At 42.0% G+C, this 23,218-nt stretch overlaps 1 protein-coding gene across 1 annotated transcript; it reads left to right on the forward strand.

The window, feature by feature from the left end:
* Positions 1-18: 18 nt before the first annotated feature.
* On the forward strand, positions 19-20,092 carry LOC308299713 (bile salt-activated lipase-like; the record flags this gene model as incomplete). The annotated part of the gene is made up of 11 exons (XM_080743503.1): positions 19-81; positions 1,087-1,234; positions 1,471-1,590; positions 13,591-13,788; positions 14,087-14,217; positions 15,384-15,491; positions 15,622-15,736; positions 16,307-16,493; positions 17,518-17,721; positions 18,681-18,890; positions 19,912-20,092. The coding sequence occupies 11 exons, from the start codon at positions 19-21 to the stop codon at positions 20,090-20,092; spliced, it is 1,665 nt and encodes a 554-aa protein (XP_080599629.1).
* Positions 20,093-23,218: the final 3,126 nt, after the last annotated feature.

Below are 23,218 nucleotides of genomic sequence, written 5' to 3' on the forward strand. Positions count from 1 at the left end.
TTGTCTGGGCAGGCCAACATGGAAACATTGGGGCGTCTGATTGTTCTTGCCCTGTTTGTGGGCACAGCCTCTGCAACATCTGTGAGTCTACAGTAAATTATAATTGTTAAAAGGTTTAAGCTTATTTGCTGATAGTATAGAGTGTTTGTTTTAACAGGAGTCTCCCTGTCTCTCAAAATACATTTGACACAATTTCAGCCAATCAGGAGAGAGTGCCCAATTATCAGCTTTATTTTTCACATTTTGTCAGCTTATTTCTTTGTGTAATCACTTACAATGTCACTTGTTTAATCTGTATCCTAGCTGAGTTCTCTATCCTGATTGGATACAATTTGTATAAATGCCTTTTTGAGCGGTGGTCACACCGTCTCCATAGCGTGGCCGTGTGTGTAGGTATGTTAGTTTGTTTGTATGTGGGTGGGTCTGTATGTAGCCTCAAGCCTGTGTAGTACCTTTTCTGACCACACATGTTAAGGGAGGGGCGCTGTTTTCAGGCCAGGCCAGGCACACACACACACACACACACACGCACACACACACACACACACACACACAGGGGGAAGGGGGTAAAACCACCGCTCAGTTCACACGGGTGTGATTTTTTGTTTAATAAAGAGCTAGGGAGACAAAGAGACTCCTGTAACATTCTATAGCCTAGCAATGAGTACTATAGAGCTATTTAACACTTATTTTAACCAAATAACTTGCCCTACCTTTAATACACATAGCACACAATTAAGTTTACATTAATATTGATAACAAAGACTTGTGTGCACACACACTCACTGATGTATGTAATTTTCTTCTAATTTGAAACACAAGGAGTTTACTTTGGATGAAATGTGCTAGTCAATAAATGTGGATGCATTTGACTGTGAGACAGTTGACAGATGTGTAAGCGTAGAAGATACCATGCATAAAGTTACATCAGTGAGAGCGGAACATTTACAAAGCAATGTTGTTATAGACATTATATATAGGCATGATGAAATAACGTAATGATGAAACATCAGGCATACTTAAACTGGAGCATTCAGAATGAGTTGTAGAAAGGATTTGATTTTGACATGTTACTTTAATGTGTAGCTAGGAGTGGTGCACACAGAATCAGGCATGGTGGAAGGGAAGAACATTCGTCTTGGCTTTGGTCGTCGTATGGACGTCTTCAAGGGAATTCCCTTCGCTGACGCCCCTGGGAGGTTTGAGAAGCCTAAGCCTCACCCTGGCTGGGACGGTGAGAAACCAACATGATCATGTCATTCGTATTGACGCCATTTAATATGTTTTTTGGATGTGCTGAAATCTATACTCTCAAAGGGAAATCTCATAATATAGAAGATCTGATCCAGAATGACATGCTGTTATATAAATACAGGAGTTTTGAAAGATTGTAAATTCTGTGTTGCTTTTTTTTCCATCTCATGATTAGTTTACTTCAACAAGTAAAACATTTTTATCTCCTGACCTCAGGCGTGCTGAGGGCCACCAAGTACAAGCCCAGGTGCATGCAGGTGAATCTGCTGCAGAGTGATACCCGTGGCAGCGAAGATTGTCTTTACCTGAACATCTGGGTTCCTCATGGCCGTCAAGGTAGAATCTCTTTAATAATAAAACAAAAAAGCAGATAAAAGAACAGATTCTCTGCAATCGATGCAGTCATACGATAGAGCATGGGTCTTCAACAGGGGGTCCGGGACCCCTAGGGGGTCCTCAGGGTTACTACAGGGGGTCCTCCAAATCTTTGAGTAATAGAACATTTTCTTCTCCTTTTTTATATTAACCACTTGAACCCTAGCGTCCATATTCGGAGAACTTTAGCCAAAAAATAGCAGATCTATCGCAGGGTATTGTGAGCTTGTAGTACGGCTATTTTCGGCAAAGAGGTTTGGTGTAGAGGGGAAAAAGAGCAGACTAAGTACAGAGTGAAGGTCAAGTTTAATAAGTAATTGAAGACCCCTGCGATAGAGTATAAGTTAGCTTTTAACAGTAAACTTGTGAGTTCCCCTGTCATGCATCACTCAAACACACATTCTCCTTCAGTTAGAACAGGGGTGTCCAAACTTTTTTTAAAGGGGGCCACGTGAGAAAATGGGCCGACTACATCTCCTGACATAATGTACTAACAAAGTCAAATATTATCGTATTTAAACGTTTTTATTTTACTATCATCATCAATATGGTGATGTGCTCTGAACAAAACACAAATAACTTGTGCAAGGTAAATAATACAAAAAACCCTTTGACCCCTTCAGAATGAGACAACAGGGAACAAGGAATCCTGAAAATTATACTCTGGGAAAATATTCTTGTCTGATGGTGATGGCGGGCCATTTATAATACAATTTAGGAATGAGGCTGCGGGCCAATAAAGTTTTGGACACCTCTGAGTTAGAATGTGTGCATTTGAATTGAATTAAATGTCACTCCATGTGGAAATATTGTATTGTATCTCTAAAGTTTTTGTTTGAATGCTTTATCTTTAGTGTCCACTAACCTGCCAGTCATGGTCTGGATCTATGGAGGAGGTTTTCTGGTTGGAGGTTCCATGGGGCCCAACTTCCTGGACAACTACCTGTATGATGGACAGGAGATTGCAGACAGGGGAGATGTTATCGTTGTGACCCTGGGCTACCGTGTCGGAGCCCTGGGTTTCCTCAGCACCGGAGATGCAAGCATGCCTGGCAAGTATATTTAGCAATGACATTATTGGCTGTAAATGGACTGCATTTATATGGAATAGAACAGAGGTCTTCAACAGGGGGTCCGCGACCCCTTGGGGGTCCGCAGGGATACAGCAGGACGTCGTCGAAATTGTTGGAGAAAAGAAATATATATATATATATATTGATTCTGTCTCTTCTGATTATTGTGCAATTGACATATTGTTAGTGATAGATTGATAGTATTGACATTGGTTCACAGTTAATAAGGTATGTTTATAAATAGCAGTGGTACAGCCACTTGTACATGCATGTTTAAAATATAAGCATGAATATATGAATCTATTATTGCGACCGTCAGGGAGCAACTTTGTGTTCGGAAATGCGCACTCAGCGCACTGGTGGACCATGTTGTCGTTCGTTTATTCGGTGGTGCATTGACGCTCAGAAAACCAGTGTGCGGCGCACTGGGTGTGCTCAGCGCGCACTGACCGACTCTACTCAGAAGATGGGGTTTGACAGTGTGGTGCGTCAGTGCGGTGTTTTGATTGGTTGGTTTTCATGCCGGTGTCTCGCACTTCTCAGCTGTGAACAATGGCGTAGGAAATGATAACAAAATGCACCCTTTACTGCTTTATTGGTCCTTTGGGCTTTATTGTTACACACGCATCAACGTGTAAATTGATGATTATTGGTAACAACTTTTGACAGGAAACTATGGTATGTGGGACCAGCAGGCTGCCATCGCCTGGGTACACAGGAACATCGCCAACTTCGGTGGAAACCCTGACAACATCACCATTTTTGGAGAGTCTGCTGGTGGAGTGAGTGTGAGCTTACAGGTAAGTGGCTGGTGATGCTGGTTTAAGTACACAAACCCCTAACCAGTGGTGGAAAAGTATAGCCTGATTTCAGACTCAGCTGACGCTTGAGTCTGACATTGTGCCCCGTCTGAACGATTTCCAGGGGAGGGACTGCGTCACATGGTGATCGCGACGCACCGTGATCGCGACGAAACGTTGTATTTTTACCACTCAATAAGCAGTGGTGTAAAGTAACTACCGTACGTACATTTGCTAAAGAAATGCACTAATGTAGCCTACTTTCCTTGAGTATTTCCACTTTCCAAAACTTTTACTTCTACTCCACTATCTCGGATCCAAATATTGTACTTTTACTCCACTACATTCATTTTTCCACCACTGTCAATAACTACATATTTTTGGGAGCATTAAGACGGTGTGCAAACCTTCTCTTTCTCTAAATATAGGCAATCCTTATAAAATTTTACCTGTCAGTGAAGTATAGAGCAAGGGTCTACACTGACTAGCTAAGGAAGGACCCCTTAGCTGAGAGAGAGATGAAGAAGGGACCCCCACTACATATTGTATAAAATGTATCCACTCAAACCTTTCAATACTTAGTTAATTTGACAGTTGGCTGACATGGCTCTGTACTTGGTCTGCTCTTTTTTTCCCCACCTACAGTACGCCAAACCTCTTTGCCGGAAATAGCTGATCTACAGGTGGTAGACGCCTTGCAGTGTGGTATAGGGTTTAGGTAATACTGAGTTAACTATTATGTCCTTCCTTGCTGATCTGTGTATGTGTGTGTGTGTGTGTGTGTGTGTGTGTGTGTGTGTGTGTGTGTGTGTGTGTGTGTGTGTGTGTGTGTGTGTGTGTGTGTGTGTGTCGCTCGCACTCGTGCGGGCGTGCGTGCATGCGTGCGTGCATGTGTGTACAACAGACTCTCACTCCCCACAACAAAGGTTTATTCAAGAGAGCCATCTCCCAGAGTGGAGTTGCTCTTTGCCCCTGGGCGGTCAACAGAAACCCTCGGGAGCTAGCAGAGGAGGTGACGTGTTCAAATGATGAAAATATATATAAAAGAAAAAGGATTAAACATTAACCCTGTTTTTTGTCGCAGCTTGTCCAAATTATATAGTTAAGATAATGTCCACACCTTCACTCTCCAGGTTGCTAGGAAGGTCAACTGCCCCACTGATGATAAAATGGTGGAGTGTCTGAAAAGGACAGAGCCTGCACAGCTTACACTGGCCGGTGCATTGGATGCATCTAGTTCTCCTGAGAGTGAGTATTCCATCAAATTGCATCACATCTCTATGTTCGCTTTATGATTCTATACTCACTAAAATCCCATTTTAAGACAATCTAAGACAATAGCCTACAAGTTAGAAACTTTGAAAACTTCTGTCTTCATGAAAAATATGTCCTTGTTCAGTGTAGAGCAAAGATGTTTCATGTTACCTTCGTTCATGTATGCATCACAACATTCAATAATCGAATATTGTGTGAGTGCTTTTTATGTAGAAATACCTGTAATAATAAATGCTGATTAGCTGCATTTCAGCTTATCCTAAACTATGATCAGGGAATAAGCTTTGACTCACCTGGCTTAACCACTTAAACCCCAGGTAATGGTGTTTATATCCAATCTCACTCAGGTGTAGGATCGAAACTTTGAAGCAATAAGTGGAGCTGAGAAATAACCAGAGTTGTAGACTTTATTCCTTTTCTAATGATCAATAGACGAGAACATTGCGGGTCGAAAAGGACAGTACACAATGTCGAGTGTAAAACAAGAGATGTTGGTGCAAGCAGGTTTTGCTCTCCAGGATACATTTTGTTTAATTTGAGGATGTGACGTAACGTTAAGGTGTAACATATTGTGAAAAAAAGACTGTGGGTCATGGTTGGTTGTATTTGCCTCATCCAGGCCCCCTTGTTTATAATCTGAAACTGTCCCCTGTGATTGATGGGGACTTCCTTCCTGACGAGCCTGCAAAGCTTTTCGCCAACGCTGCTGACATCGACTACATTGCTGGTGCCAATGACATGGACGGACACCTTTTTACTGGTGTCGACGTCCCTACCATTAACAGACCCTTGGTTGAGACCAAAGTGTGAGTATCAATCAATGGCCGTATCAAAGACAGTTGGGCTTAAAGCTGCAATCCATAAGCTTCATTTCCTAACTGGGATTCAAACCCTGCATGGTCCTCCTCAGGAGTGCCTACCACTGAGCCAGTTTCTGAGCCATGTTTCAACCCTGCTTGCTCAGGGGAGGAATATAATTCTGACTTTCAAGCAGTAGCACTTGTAGTGGTCCTACCTGACTACAGGATATAAACGTTTCCATATAAGAGTGGTCTCTAGGAAACAGAGAAACATGAAAAGGTCTAGGCTGGTTGGACTGGTGGTCAGCATATAGCAACCCGCAGTAGCCATTCACAATGTAAGAAATCCTGCAGATAGGGTGTGCCTATCCTAGCCTTTTGGCTGCCTATTGACCATATTCACCTGGCGGCCGGGACAGCAAATACAATTCCCGGCACCGGCACCTGCCGTGATGCTGCAGGCCTTAACCTAACCCTAACCCCTAACCACCGGTGTAGCGGCCACCAGTCCTACCTGCCGGTCCGTGTGGCAGCTGCCGGTCCTATTGCCGGCGATGCAGCGCGACTGCCAGTCGAACCTGTCCGTCCTGTTCTGTGCCTGCCGCGGAAATTCCGCTGCAGGTTACGGTGCCGGTGAATGTATTCGCTCCTTCTGTGTTTGAAATTTGCAACTAGGTTGCATTTCATTAACTTAATGGCAAGATGGTTGCCGTGTGAATATGGTCAATAGTGTAGGTCATCAGCAGGAGATTGAAGTGGATGCAAGCAGGAACCCAGAGTCAATTCACTATAAAGAAACCACACCTTCTGCTCGAGTTAAACAGACTTTATTATATAAAGTGAGAAGTGTGTGTGTGTGTGTGTGTGTGTGTGTGTGTGTGTGTGTGTGTGTGTGTGTGTGTGTGTGTGTGTGTGCGTGTGTGTGCGTGGATGAGGAGCCCGAGGCAGGGCGAGACTCAGGGTGGAGGAGCAGTTTTAGGAGCTGACGACCACGGTTAGCTCGACTCGGGAGCGGCCGGTCGCTTCGGCTCCAAACGCTGCCCCACCTCGGGACTCCTAGAGGATGGAGAAAAATAAAACGTTAGTAGAGAAACCGGATTGGAAAATTAAACATTAGTATTAGTATTGAGGTATGAGGTGATCGGGGAGGGGGGAGGGATTTTTGGCTTCCACGTAGCAGAAACAAACAGGTGAGTGAAGCGAAACGGGGGTGTATTTATACTGTGACGTTAACGTGCGGATTGGCTGAGAGATAAGGGCCAGGAGAGTAAGATAAGGTAGGGAACGTGAGTGGCTAAGGTGAGCGAAGGGTGGTCTCCACTACTGAACTGCATGCAACTTACATTGATGTGAGCGACGACATGGGGCATAGCTCTATGATGAGAGAGCATGCAGGACAGGTAGACCAGTAGTTGCAGGGTGGCCTGCTTAAGGAGCTGAGCAGACTCCTGCTTGGTGAGGAAGGGACTGATCGTTGACATTTTGTACAGTGCACTGCAAACCTTATACTGTAGATGCCAAGTGTAGGATAACTTGTTTATCTTTTGAAATCTGTTTTCTTTCTTTCTTTTCTGTCACATTGTAGGGAGGATGTGAAAGCTCTCCTTGGTTCTTATACCAAAGAAAAGGGTATTGCAGCGCAAGAAGCAGCTTTTGAACTCTATTCTTCCGCCTGGGAAACGGAAACCAATCCTACAAAGGAAGAAGTCAAGAAAACTGTAGTGGCCATTGGAACTGACTACGTCTTCCTGGTTCCAACCCAGGCTACACTCTACATGCATGCTGCTAACGCCAAGTGAGAACTTTATTGTAGAGTTAATGTCTGTCTGCACAGTAAAGTGTGTGTTCATTGAATACACAACGGATGAATTAACACTGAGGAATTAACTGTGTAGTTATGATGTATGTGCATGAGTTGTAAATGTCTAACCCTTTAGGCATGTTATTGTGCATGTGCATACTAAAATATAGATTATTTACCAAATCAACTGCAAACGTAATACCGGTATGTCAGGTCCACCAAAGGATGTTATCTTCTGGCTTTCCCCTAATCTGAGGGTGCGCTGTAACGATTGAGCTGTACAGATATTATGATCTCATCTGTCAGGGCAGTCTTTGAAATAAATAGATTCCTTTATTATCCCACAAGGGAAAATCAGCTAGTACACTATACCTAGGGAATTAAGATTACGATATCTGTTAACCAAAACATTTTAACAATCCTCCTGTTTCCGTGAGAATTTACTGTAGAATTATGTGTGGGACACATCCGGAGAACAGCAGACATACAAGCTCACGTCGCGTTGCAGATGCAACCGTTGTGAGCTTGTAGATCACTCTCGGCTGCAGCGGATTTGATCTGGAAACGTACATAGATATCATATAAAAAGCTAGACAACACGTGCCGGAGACCATGCTGCCAGTCAAAGTGACTACTGGCCAATCCCAGCGTGTCTTTTCCGGGACTTATCAATTCAATTCTACAGAGCGTTGGCACGTCTCCATTCAGTTTCGAATCAGTTGTTCTTAGAGGCTGCGTACGAAAATACCCGCCCCCACCTGACTCCTATGATTGGCCTACCAACTTCCGTTTCTGTGACGTACGTGGAAGTGAGAAACGACCGGTCGCCGAGTCCCGCGATGCATATGCCCCAGAGCCGAAGGAGGCGCCTACCTTTGTATTATGACACCTTCACATGTGTTTCCTGTTCAAATCTGCCTCCAAGCCATTCAAACGAAGCTATGGGAAAACGAACCGAAACAGGCAGTGGACATGACACCTTCTGTAAACCTTCTGAGACTAGAGTTAAGCACAGACCCCATCAAACAGAACCACCATATGTTAGGATCTCTCGTCATGGAATAGTATGATTATTAAAAGGAGCTCCCTGACATCCTTTCCTAAATGTCTATAGGTCTGGTAGTATGAAGGATAACCTATAGCCTCTAACGCCTCTAGAACTTACTGAACCACATTCTTTTTTAGGTAAGTAAAATGTTTTTTTTTGGTAAAGTGATAACTATATCCTTATACTTATCTTGTCCCATCAAAGATCCGGTCGTACCTACTCCTACCTGTTCTCTGAGCCTAACCGCATGGGTGGTCTGGCGAAGCCCTACCCAAGCTGGATGGGTGCTGACCATGCTGATGACCTGCAGTATGTGTTTGGAAAGCCTTTTACCACCCCTCTGGGCTACTGGCCCAGACACCGTGATGTCTCCAGATACATGATCGCATACTGGACCAACTTTGCCAAAACTGGGTATATTTACATCTACACACACACACACACACACACACACACACACACACACACACACACACACACACACACACACACACACACACACACACACACACACACACACACACACACACACACACACACACAATATTGTTAGATTATGTTACAATTGTTTGTTCATTTATGGATATTGCAATTGCCACTTTGTTACATCAGACCAAAGCTGACGTTTAAAGCGCCAGGATTCAGGTCATGGTTAAACAAAAAGTGGAATGTTAGTTTCATTATAATTTTCTTCTTTTCTACAATTCCAAACAAAACGGAATTTGGATGTACTGTATATTGATTGGGAAAGCAGAAATGTAATCAATCAAATCCATAATGTAATTGATTCATATGGTATTATATAATAGCACTGTCAGTTATTCTCATGGGATTATTTTCTTCTCTGTTGTAGGGACCCCAACAGTGGAGGGTCTAAGGTTCCTGCCAACTGGCCTGAATTCACCAACATTGGCCATCAGTATCTGGAAATTAATAGCAGGACCAACCAACAATCCGTGAAACAGCAGATGAGACTTCGTTATGTGCAATTCTGGACCAATGAATTCCCCAACATGAAGTCAGCCTCTGAATAAGGAACTAATCTGCCTCATCAAGTTTATTCTGTACTTTACAGTAGGACTACAGTATGTTATACTGTACTACGACAGTGATGCTTACCAAAAAGATGAGATGTTGTCAACAAGCCACAAAATTCTGATACATGCAATTGTTTGTACTCATTATTGTCACTGAAACAATAAATCCAAACAAATTAAACATTTAATTAATGAAATAAGTCACCTGCTTGCTTTGTTATTACCTGCTATTATTAGCTCTATGCCATATACTTCTAAGCTGGGGTCGAGATTTTGTGTGTGTGTGTGTGTGTGTGTGTGTGTGTGTGTGTGTGTGTGTGTGTGTGTGTGTGTGTGTGTGTGTGTGTGTGTGTGTGTGTGTGTGTGTGTGTGCGCGCGTGTGTGTGTTTGTGTGCAAATGTGTGTGTGTGTGTCTGTCTGTCTGTAATCTCTCAAACTACTGCACAAATTAGCACATTTTTGTGTGCACACAGTGTGTGTGTGTGTGTGTGTGTGTGTGTGTGTGTGTGTGTGTGTGTGTGTGTGTTTGTAGTTTTGTTATTGAATATACATTATGTTCTTTGAATTGTCAAAGGTTAAAAGTCTTTCAAATACTAAGTTATTTTAGGTACAGATTCTAAAAAAAAAGAAGGGAACTGACGTGTCACGTGGGTAAGCGTAAACCCGATTTATACTTCATCGTACATCAGTGTGGCACACCAAAAATAGATATCTACAGTACAAAGCTCACAACTCAACACTTGACTGTAAATCTACCACTTTCAATACCAGTTAACATGATTAGGCAATAGAGTCTAATGGCACACCTACTGTAGTAGGCAAAGGGTTAAATATGGCAGCTGATCAGTATACTGGTCAGATGTGTTTGGGAGGAAACTATAGACCATATTCACACCGTGGCCATCTTGGATTGCGTCTCCATACCGTATGTGGCCATATCAGTTGAATCACTGCTGCAACGTAGCTGTGAACGACCGCTTTGCGGGCGCGATCCGATCTCTAGACAAACTTAGTAATTTAGGCGAACTTCTAGTAATTTACATAATGCAAAGTAATACACAATAAACTCTAAACTATAACATACTTCCACAGACTCTATAATTAAGGGAATGGTGAAGAGAGCAATCTCCTAGAATGGAGTTGCTTGCTGTCCACTCCATGGCTTTCAACAAGAACCAGCAGCGAAGGTACTGCATATACCGCTATGCTTCACTGTAAAACTTGGATTCAACCAAAATAATGAAGCAAAATTTGTAATCCATACTATAATTAGAGAGAGAGGTCAGTCAGAGGTCAGTCAGTAGGAGGTCAGTCAGTCACAAAATGCATTATCTATTCACTCGCTTCAGCGACTGATCTCAAATTTAACATGGCATTGGCCATTAGCATTATACACACGGTGACGGAGCCCGAATTTCATTTTCCCCAAATTCTAGCTATTTATTAGCGTTTCTTCACTCTACAGCTTTACAGCCTGTTGTCAGGGTTACGGTCCGTTCCTCCAGGCCATGGGATCTGTAGCCCCGGGCCCACACACACCTCTCTCACAGTTAGGAATGTTATCTCCCCCCCCCCCCCCCCCCCTCCACGGGTATGGAAAAATTATGTGGAGCATAATTCACCTAATTTTGCCGTTACATTATTTGTATCCATCATAAATATACACTCCTCCATGGGCTGCTCCTTACATTGTGATGCTCCCACATATTCTCACGCACGCACCAGTTACAGTTACTTTCCCCATAAGCCACACATGCACATATTGCACATTGCACATATTTTGCAGCACATATCTTCGAACGGGTAAGGTCTAGTGTACTCTGATTCACATTTTGTCAATCTGTAATGGATTTGGATTGAGGGCTTGACTAGACATAACCATAAACAAACCACATACACTCATACAGTATAGTATATGCAGGACCATGGCCTTGACTCTATGGCTCAGGGTAAGGAGACGGCAGGCAGGCAGGCAGGCAGGCAGGCAGGCAGGCAGGCAGGCAGGCAGGCAGACAGACAGACAGACAGACAGACAGACAGACAGACAGACAAATATACTTTACAGCATAGTACAGTATATGATTTGTAAAGCTATGTCTTTGCCCAGCAGGGCCAGCACAAAGGACATTATTAAGCGAAAAAAGGAGAAGGATTATGGCAAGAAGAATGGTTGGTTGTTGGTACCTGCCTCACACCACAGACCAACTAATGGCCACATTAGCTACAGTATGAGTAAGAAGCTCATACGAGGCCAGAGACCGTGTAAAACCCTGGTGACCCCGGGCAACTAAGTATATTTAAGCAATTTGTGTCACACCAACTGATAAAGGTCTGTTCCTCGCTTGTATGGGTCCTTATTATCAGGTACAGTTTGTTCATTTACCATAGACCTTATAGGGAGGGCTCTCTAACAACCAATCGCACATATGGGAGGAGGGCGACTATCGGTTACTGTATATAAGGCCTGTGATGAAACATATAGAGTGTACAGGTTAAACCGTATAGTCTGTACAGGTTGTCTGGACCAGCCAACATGGAGACATTGGGGCGTCTGATTGTTCTTGCCCTGTTTGTGGGCACAGCCTCTGCAACATCTGTGAGTCGACAGTAAATTATAATTGTTAAAAGATTTAAGCCCTATTTGCTGATAGTATAGAGTGTTTGTTTTAACAGGAGTCTCCCTGTCTCTCAAAATACATTTTCAGGTAGGTGACACAATTTCAGCCAATCAGGAGAGAGTACCAATTTATCAGCTTTATTTTTTATAGTGTTCCAGTTCACATTTTGTCAGCTTATTTCTTTGTGTAATCACTTCCAATGTCACTTGTTTAATCTAGCTGAGTTCTCTATCCTGATTGGATACAATTTGTATAAATGCCTTTTTTGTTTAATAAAGAGCTGGAGAGACAAAGAGACTCCTGTAACATTCTATAGCAATGGGTACTACAGTATAGAGCTATTTAACACTTATTTCAACCAAAGAATGTTAATCAAATAACTACCTTTAATGCACACAATTACGTTTACATTAATATTTATAACAAAGACTTGCGTGCACACACACTGATGTAGCCTATATAATTCTCTTCTAATTTGAAACACAAGGAGTTTACTTGGTACGAAATGTGCTAGTCAATAAAATTGGATGAATTTGACTGTGTGACAGTTGACAGCTGTGTAAGCGTAGAAGAGGGCGACTGTCTGCCTGAAGATACCATGCATAACTTACCTTACTTATCAGTGAGAGCGGAACATTTACAAAGCAATGTTATAATAGATATGATAAAATAACAAAGAGGAAAATAAAGAGCCATACTTGAACTGGAGCATTCAGAATGAGTTGCAGAAAGGTTTCGATTTTTACATGTTATTTTAATGTGTAGCTAGGAGTGGTGTACACAGAATCAGGCATGGTGAAAGGGGACAACATTCGTCTTGGAATTGGTCGTCGTATGGACGTCTTCAAGGGAATTCCCTTCGCTGACGTCCCTGGGAGGTTTGAGAAGCCTAGGCCTCACCCTGGCTGGGACGGTGAGAAACCAACATGAATGTCGATCATATCATTCGTATTGACGCCATTTAACGTGTCTGCATTTTTATTCTTTTTTTTTTTTTTTTGGATGAGCTGAAATTTAGCCCATACTCTCAAAGGGAAATTTCATATAGAAGATCTGATCCAGAATGACATATAAATACAGGAGTTTTGAAAGATTGTAAAAGATTATTTTACATCAGCCGCTAAAACACTTTTATCTCCTGACCTCAGGCGTGTTGAGGGCCATGGACTACAAGCCCAGGTGCATGCAGGTGAATATGCTGCAGAGTGATACCCGTGGCAAAGAAGACTGTCTTTACCTGAACATCTGGGTTCCTCATGGCCGTCAAGGTAGAATCTCAGTGCTTTTAATAATAAAACAAAAAAGCAGATAAAATAACTCTCTGCAATCGATGCAGTCATACATAAGTTAGATTTTAACAGTAAACTTGTGAGTTCCCCTGTCAAGCATCACTCAAACACACATTCTCCTTCAGTTAGAACATGTACATTTGAATTGAATTAAATGTCACTCCATGTGGAAATATTGTATTCTATCTCTAAAGTTTTTGTTCAAATGCTTTATCTTTAGTGTCCTATAACCTGCCAGTCATGGTCTGGATCTTTGGAGGAGGTTTTCTGGTTGGAGGTTCCATGGGGGCCAACTTTCTGGACAACTACCTGTATGATGGAAAGGAGATTGCAGACAGGGGAGATGTTATTGTAGTGACCATGGGCTACCGTGTCGGAACCCTGGGTTTCCTCAGCACCGGAGATGCAAGCATGCCTGGCAAGTATATTTAGCAGTGACATTATTGGCTGTAAATGAACTGCATTTATATGAAATAGAAAGCACCTCTCTTGTATTTCTTTACAAAGTATTTCACATTGACCCATTCACACACCGAAGGTGGAGGAAACCAAGCAAGGCACAAGCCTGCTCATAGGGAGCAATGAGTGTCTTGCTCAAGGACACTTTGCCACTCAGCCAGGGATCGAACCGAGAACCCTCATATTCCAGGTCAAATCTACCGCCTGAGCAAGTAATAGGTGATTATTGGTAACCAATTAGGTTGGTTTCTTGACAGGAAACTATGGTATGTGGGACCAGCAGGCTGCCATCGCCTGGGTACACAGTAACATCGCCGGCTTTGGTGGAAACCCTAACACCATTACCATTTTTGGAGAGTCTGCTGGTGGAGCGAGTGTGAACTTCCAGGTAAGTGGCTGGTGATGCTGGTACACAAACAAACCCCTAGCCAGTAGTGGACAAAGCACTCAACCCCAGTACTTGTGTCAATATAGACTTCGCCAGCACACCTGACGAAGGGCGCAGAGGTCAAAACATTTGTTTTTACCGCTCAATAAGCAGCTCAATTTTGCATCACATGATGCAGCATGATGCATCATGTGATGCAAAATGCATCATCATTCATCCTGAAATACTAAAATATCTCAAAACACAGATTGAACACAAAAAATAACTCAGGATTGTGTTGATCTTGTTCCAAACAACAATAAAATAAGATCTGGTTGTCCCAGAGGTGAACTTGCCCTTTAAGTACATTTTTATGCAAACACTTTTGTACTTTTAGTCTTATACCCAAGTAGGCCTACAATTTGAATTCTAGACTTTTACTTGTAACGGAGTACTTTTACATTGCAGTATTGATACTTTTACTTTTGAGCGCTTTTTCCACCACTGTCAATAAGTACATATTTTTGGGAGCATTAAGACGGTACTCTTTTTCTTTTACTCAATTTTGCTCAACTAAGTGAAAGCAGAGGGACACCTGTAAAGTGAAGTATAGGGCAGGGGTCTACACTGACAATGGATCCCTTAGCTGAGAGAGATGAAGAAGGGACCCCCACTACATATTGTATAAAATGTATCGACTCAAACCTTTCAATACTTAGTAAATGTGACAGTTGGCGGACATGGCTCTGTACTTGGTCTGCTCTTATTTTCTCACCTAACCAGTAACGCCAAACCTCTTTGCCGGAAATAGCTGATCTACGGGCTAACAAACAACACCTTGCAGTGTGGTATAGGGTTTAGGTGGTTAATACTGAGTTGCTATTATGTCCTTGCTGATCTCTCTCTCTCTCTCTCTCTCTCTCTCTCTCTCTCTCTCTCTGTGTGTGTGTGTGTGTGTGTGTGTGTGTGTGTGTGTGTGTGTGTGTGTGTGTGTGTGTGTGTGTGTGTGTGTGTGTGTGTGTGTGTGTGTGTGTGTGTGTGTGTGTGTGTGTGTGTGCGTGCGTGCGTGCGTGCGTGCGTGCGTGCGTGCGTGCGTGCGTGCGTGCGTGCGTGCGTGCGTGCGTGCGTGCGTGCGTGCGTGCGTGCGTGCGTGCGTGCGTGCATGTGTGTGTGTGTGTGTACAACAGACTCTCACTCCCCACAACAAAGGTTTAATCAAGAGAGCCATCTCCCAGAGTGGAGTTGCTCTCTGCCCCTGGGCGGTCAACAGAAACCCTCGGGAACTAGCAGAGGAGGTAACGTGTTCAAATGATGAAAATATATATAAAAGAAAAAAGATTAAACATTAACCCTGCTTTTTGTCACAGCCATTTGTCCTACGGCGAAGTATATAGTTAAGATAATGTCCACACCTTCACTCTCCAGGTTGCTAGGAAGGTCAACTGCCCCATTGATGATAAAATGGTGGAGTGTCTGAAAATGACAGACCCTGCGCAGCTTACACTGGCCGGTGCCTTGGATGCGTCTGCATCCCCTGAGAGTGAGTATTCCAACAAATTGCATCACATCTCTACGTTCGCTTTATGATTCTATACTCACTAAAATACCATTTTAACTTTTAACTAAGACAATAGCCTACGAGTTTGAAACTTGAATACTTTACCTTCGTTCATGTAAGCATCACAACATTCAATAAGCGAATATTGTGTGAGTGCTTTTTATGTAGTCATACTTGTTGTGACAGATTGCTGATTAGCTGCATTTCAGCTTATCCTAAACTATGATCAGGGAATAAGCTTTGACTCACCTGGCTTAACCACTTAAACCCCAGGCAATGGTGCTTACATATCCAATCTCACTCAGGTGTAGGATTGAAACGTTGAAGCAATAAGCAAGTGGAGCTAAAAAATAAGAGTGTTGTAGACTTTATTCCTTTTCTAATGATCAATAGACAAGAACATTGCGGGTCGAAAAGAAATAAGAGATGTTGGTGCAAGCAGGTTTTGCTCTCCAGGATACATTTTGTTTAATTTGAGGATGTGACGTTAAGGTGTAACATATGGTGAAAAAAGACTGTGGGTCATGGTTGGTTGTATTTTCCCTCCTGCAGGCCCCATTGTTTATAATATAAAACTGTCTCCTGTGATTGATGGGGACTTCCTTCCTGACGAGCCTGCAAAGCTTTTCGCCAACGCTGCTGACATCGACTACATTGCTGGTGTCAATGACATGGACGGACACGTCTTTACTGCCGTCGACCTCCCCGACATTAACAGTCACTTGGTTGAGACCAAAGTGTGAGTAATGTATCATCACTATCATCACTATCAAAGACAGTTGAGGCTTAAAGCTGCAATCCATAAACTTCATTTCCTAACTGGGATTCAAACCCTGCACGGTCCTCCTCAGGAGTGCCTACCACTGAGCCAGTTTCTGAGCCATGTTTCAACCCTGCTTGCTCAGGGGAGGAATATAATTATGACTTTCAGGCAGTACTACTTGTTAACCAGTAGTGTAGTCAGGTAGGACCTGACTACAGGATATAAATGGTTCCATATAAGAGTGGTCTAAAAAGGATGGATGGATTTCATTCCACATTATAGGAAACAGGGATGAGAATAGGCTGGTTGGAGTGGTGGTCAGCATATACATTAGCAACCTGCAGTAGCCAATCACAATGTCAGTTACTGTAGGTCATCAGCAGGACATTGAAGTGGATGCAAGCAGGAACCCAGAGTCAATGATGTGAGTGAAGACATGGGGCATAGCTCTATGATGAGAGAGCATGCAGGACAGGTACACCAGCAAGGGGGAGTTGCAGTGTGGCCTGCTTAAAGGACCACTTCACCTCTGGGACAACCAGATCTTATTTTATTGTTGTTTGGGACACAATCACCACAATCCTGAGTTATTTGTTGTGTTCAATCTGTGTTTTTAGATATTTCAGCATGCTACAAAGCATCAAGTGATGCATTTTGCATCATATGATTTATTAGATGATGCAATATCATGCTACAAAGCATCATATGATGCTTTGTAGCATGCTGAAATACTAAAATATCTAAAAACACAGATTGAACACAAAAGATAACTCAGGATTGTGTTGATTGTGTCCCAAACAACAATAAAATAAGATCTGGTTGTCCCAGAGGTGAAATGGTCCTTTAAGGAGCTGAGCAGACTCCTGCTTGGTGAGGAAGGGACTGATCATTGAAATTTTGTACAGTGCACTGCAAACCTTATACTGTAGATGCCAAGTGTAGGATAACTTATTTATCTTTTGAAATCTGTTTTCTTTCTTTCTTTTCTGTCACATTGTAGGGAGGATGTGAAAGCTCTCCTTGGTTCTTATACCAAAGAAAAGGGTATTGCAGCGCAAGAAGCAGCTTTTGAACTCTATTCTGCCACCTGGCAAACCGATGCTACAAAGGAACAAGTCAAGAAAACTGTAGTGGCCATTGGAACTGACTTCATCTTCCTGGTTCCTACCCAGGCTGCACTCTACCTGCATGCTGCTAACGCCAAGTGAGAGCTTTATTGTAGAGTTAATGTCTGTCTGCACAGTAAAGAGCGTGTTCATTTAATACACACTGAGTGTACACATTGCAACGTATGTTAGGTATAGGGATCTTATTAGATAGATTACGATATCTGTTAACCAAAACATTTTAACAATAGGCTCTGTGCATAACTGTAGTCCCAGGTTTTTAGGTGGTTTTTTCTGTTCCTGCTCATTTTCACATAGCTTCAATTGATTGGCTCAGCAGCGGATTTGAACTGGAAACATACATAGATATAAAAAGCTAGACAACAAAGTGGAGACCGGACGTCTGGGAGTGCCGGAAACCATGCTGCCAATCAAAGTGACTACTGGCCAATCACAATGCGTTTTTTCCGGGACTTATCAATTCAATTCTACAGAGCTTTATTGGCATGTTTCCATCCAGTTCCGATGTTGTTGTTCTTAGCGGCTGCGTACGAAAAGACCCGCCCCCACCTGACCCCTCTGATTGGCCTACCAACTTCAGTATGTGTGACGCACGTGGAAGTGAGAAACGATCGGTCGCCGTGTCCCGCGATGCATATGCCCCAGAGCCGAAGGAGGCGTCTACCTTTGTATGTCTATGGAAACGTATATGACACATTCACATGTGTTTCCTGTTCAAATCTGCCTCCAAGCCATTCAAACGAAGCTATGGGAAAACAGACCGAAACAGGCAGTGGACATGACACCTTCTGTAAACCTTCTGAGAACCACCATATGTTAGGATCTCAGTTATCCTCTCGTCATGTAATAGCATGATTATGAAAAGGAGCTCAGTGACACCCTTTCCTAAATGTCTATAGGTCTGGTAGTATGAAGGATAACCTATAGCCTCTAACGCCTCTAGATAGAACTTACTGAACCACATTCTTTTTTAAGTTAAGTAAAATGTTTTTTGGTAAAGTGATAACTATATCCTTATACTTCTTGTCCCATCAAGATCTGGTCGTACCTACTCCTACCTGTTCTCTGAGCCTAACCGCGCGGGTGGTCTGGCGAAGCCCTACCCAAGCTGGATTGGTGCTGACCATGCTGATGACCTGCAGTTTGTGTTTGGAAAGCCCTTTGCTACACCCCTGGGCTACTGGCCCAGCCACCGTGATGTCTCCAGATATTTCATCGCCTACTGGACCAACTTCGCAAAAACTGGGTACAACTACAACACTCACACTTATATGATCATCATTATAAAAGACTGGGTAATAACTGGTAACATCAACATCAATAAAGGTATATCTAATCTTATATTAAACCAGTATCATCATTTAGATAATTTAGATAACACATTTAAGCTAAATATCGTTAGATTATTCTATGTTACAATTCTTTGTTCATTTATGGATATTGCAATTGCCACTTTGTTACATCAGACCAAATCTGATGTTTACAGGATTCAGGTCATGGTAAAACAAAAAGCGGAAAGTTAGTTTATTATAATTGTTTTCTTTTCTATAATTCCAAACAAAACAGAATTTGGATGTACAGTATATTGATTGGGAAAGCAGAAATGTAATCAATCAAATCCATAATTGCGACCGTAGGTCACAAGTTTACTATGAAACCCGGCACATCTCTGAAGGTCACACCTGACCCTTTGGTTCCCCTGACACATCACTGTGACATCACAGGTGATATCACAGGTGACATCACCTATGTAAAAGTCCATTCCCCAGAATCCCTTTTGTGCCCATATATGAAGATCTCTGATGTCATGTCATCGACATCACTGGCCAGATTTGTGGCTGGTTCAAATAGGGATCTCCATGTATGGGCATAAAAGGGATTGTATGTTTTGATGACATGGGAAGTTGGGAACCACTATAACAGAATTCCTTTTATGCCCATATATGGAGATCCCTGATGTCATCAATATTAATCCCATCTAACAGAACTTCATATGGGAATGCATATATGGAGGAAGACAGCCCATATCTGTGTGGCTGGTTCAGACAGGGATCTCCATGTATGGGCATAAAATGGACCTACCATATACAGTACATGGATCTCCATATAAGGGTACCAGGGGTCTCCAACTGGTCCGATATACATCACTCACTAGCCAGACCTTGCATGTCGCCCTGAGGCGTCTTACTAGTGTATTTGATTCGTATGGTATTACAGTATATGGCACTGTCAGTTATTCTCATGGGAGTATTTCATCTCTGTTGTAGGGACCCCAACTACGGAGGATCTAAGGTTCCTGCCAACTGGCCTGCATTCACCAACATTGGCCATCAGTATGTGGAAATTAATGGCAGGACCAACCACCAATCTGTGAAACAGCTGATGAGACTTCGTTATGTGCAATTCTGGACCAATGAATTCCCCAACATGAAGTCAGCATCTGAATAATAATCTGCCAGTTTAGTCTATACTATAGACTCTATAGGCTACTTTACAGTAGGCCTACTGTATGTCATTATTATCACTGAAACAATAAATCCAAACTAATTAAAAAATAATTAATGAAATAGGTCACCTGCTTGCTTTGTTATTACCTGCTATTATTAGCTCTATTCCATATACTTCTTAGGGGTCAAGATTATGTGTGTGTGTGTGTGTGTGTGTGTGTGTGTGTGTGTGTGTGTGTGTGTGTGTGTGTGTGTGTGTGTGTGTGTGTGTGTGTGTGTGTGTGTGTGTGTGTGTGTGCACACACATGCGAGCGTGTCTGTCGGTCTGTAATCTCTCAAAATACTGCACAGATTAGCACATTTTTGTGTGCACACAGTGTGTGTATGTGTTTGTAGTTTTGTTATTGAATATACATTCTGTTCTTTGAATGGTCAAAAGTTAGTTTTTCAAATACAAAGTAGAGGGAACTGACGTGTCACGTGGGTAAGCGTAAACCCGATTTATACTTCATCGTACATCAGTGTGGCACACCAAAAATAGATATCTTCAACGCTCACAACTCGACACTTGACTGTAAATCTACCACTTTCAATAACAGTTTACATAATTACTGTAGGCAATAGAGTCTAATGACACACCTACTGTAGTAGGCAAAAGGAGGTTAAATATGGCAACTGGTCAGTATATACTGTAGGTCAGATGTACAGTATTTGGGAGGAAACTATAGACCATATTCACACTGTGGCCATCTTGGATTGCGTCACCACATGGGTAAGGTTGTACAAAGACTCTAGGTATGTACAAAGACTCGCTACAGTATGTACATTGCTTGTTCCACCGTTGTTAACTTATACTGTATCGTGTTTTTTGTATGTTAACCATGAATCAGTCTAACACGATAAACTTAATCTAACAACTTTAGTTGCGCTAACATTGCCGTAAAGTCAGCTTTAAATGAGTACTGTAGTTCACCCCCAAAATGACTTTTTTTTCCTAATGATTATTCACGCCATGGAGACTTGAGTTCAATAGATTTTTTTGTATTTTTTCGCGTACCTAAGACAATCATTTGATTATGGTCAATTTACCCCCATTGATTCCGGATGGGGACCCAAAAGCATTTGGTCTACCACTGTTTCACAATGCACTAGACCTAAAAATACCTGAAATTGTCACTGGGCCTTTATCTCTAACTTCATGTTTTTGGTTGGTTCTTTTGAGAATCAGACCACCTGTCACGTGGACAGAGTCAAGGTTAGTGCTTTGATCTCTACAATGTTAAGGCTGTCCTGCTGTATGTCTCTGCATGCTGGAAAGTAACAAAACAGTATACTTACTTGTGATAAGGTTGACGTCTTCCACAATAGCTGTTCATACATAAAACCTGCAACATATTTTGGCCAAATAAGATGACAAATTAGGAACTTTAGACAAACAGCTTGCGTAAACGCAGGCTAAGATGGCTCGGTCATGTGTTGAGGATGCCCAATGAAAGGCAAAGTTGCCTTGAGATGGACCCTGATTGGGGGAAAAAAGAGAGGCAGACCAATGAACACCTGGCGAAGGACAGTGATGATTGAGCTGAAGGAGATTGGTCTTTCTTGGGACGAAGCACAGGCTAAAGCACAAGATGAGGCAGTGTGTATGGTTGTGGCCTAACCGGGACGAAGAGGATATGTAAAGTAAAGTTAATTTACCTCAGAGGAGAGTACAAACTGAGTAAATTGATCATTTTGAATAGCCTCTTCCCTGGGTTAATGAGGTAGGATATATTAATATTTTGCAACCAAAGGAAAATAGAATGGAAAAAATATCTGTGTTCAAAACTGTTCAATGTTTTTCACAAAGCACTTGCTCTTGTTAATACTATTCATTGGTTGAATATGTATACAAACCCACAGACAGACTCAACCACTTAATCTGGTGTCCCTATTTTGGGAATGTTTTAAGTGAATTTCTTCTGTTTTTGTGATGTAAAAAGTAGATCAATAAATGTATCAGATCAAGGAAAAAGGATCAAGCAGACACAAGGTTTCTGGCAGTGACAAGAATGTTGATACAGATTGATGTTCCATGATTTAATATAATATAAGTAGTTTTTTAATGCTTATTTTTCTTTTTTAAATGTATTCTATTCAGACGGCTACTGTAACAATGCTCCCTATAGAAATCTATCTGTGACACTTCTAGGGGTCACAGTCTGCCTCCAAAACTATTCTTTTATCTGTGAGAAGCTCTGTCTGTCAGTGGTCCAGAAATACAAATCATCCCCAAAAAAATCACCAAAAATGTCAGTAGAAAACAAACTGTGTATATCAGCTTTAACCCTTGGGGGTCTCCGGACCTCACGTTGAGATAGACTGTGTCCACAGTGTTGTGGGACAGGTCACAGATATATAGAACGGACTTGGAAGAGTGGTGACAGATGTTTGTTGGGAGCCGTGATGAGAACATTATGGATATTGATGTTATTGTCCTCTTGTGGAGACAACCTCGGCTGCCTCTGTGAGTGTATTTTTTTACCCTGGGACAATGATTAAAGTAAAAGCATGTGTAATATCTGTCGCTTTGTTTTATCACTTTTAAGATTCATGATAGATTTATGTTTATCCGATTTTGTATTTATACATCCCACAAATATATTGGTAATACTAATTTATACGAATTTGAAGATACAATTATGACTTCCAAGTTTGTCAGTAATCATTTCTACAATATTGAAGATTTGATCTATCAAAGTGTAAAGCTACTTACAACCTTTTATATCACTTTGAAAGTATATTTTTGTTTTTTATATTCATATTTGATGTATTTGATGTAAGTTGTGGATACCTGTTTGGTAGACAACTATAATGACTTTTTTTATTTCCTGCCTTGGACTCCTCCATTACATTTTCTGTTTTCTTTGCTGCATGCTCCACCCAGAAAAACAAAAAACAAAAAAACAAGTGTCATCGTGGCTAGGATGGCGAATGTGATACAGAACAGTTTGCAAAGATTGTCAGATCATAAATTGTTGTTTTCATTTACAGTAGGCTCCACAATTTGCAGTTTTCCTTATCTGGACCCCTTATACATTTTCATTAAGTCTAACATTGAAATTGATTCAAAGGACCTACATGCGGA

This window comes from Nannobrachium achirus, assembly GCF_963921795.1.
Source record: "Nannobrachium achirus genome assembly, chromosome: 15".
NCBI classification, from domain to species: Eukaryota; Metazoa; Chordata; class Actinopteri; order Myctophiformes; family Myctophidae; genus Nannobrachium; species Nannobrachium achirus.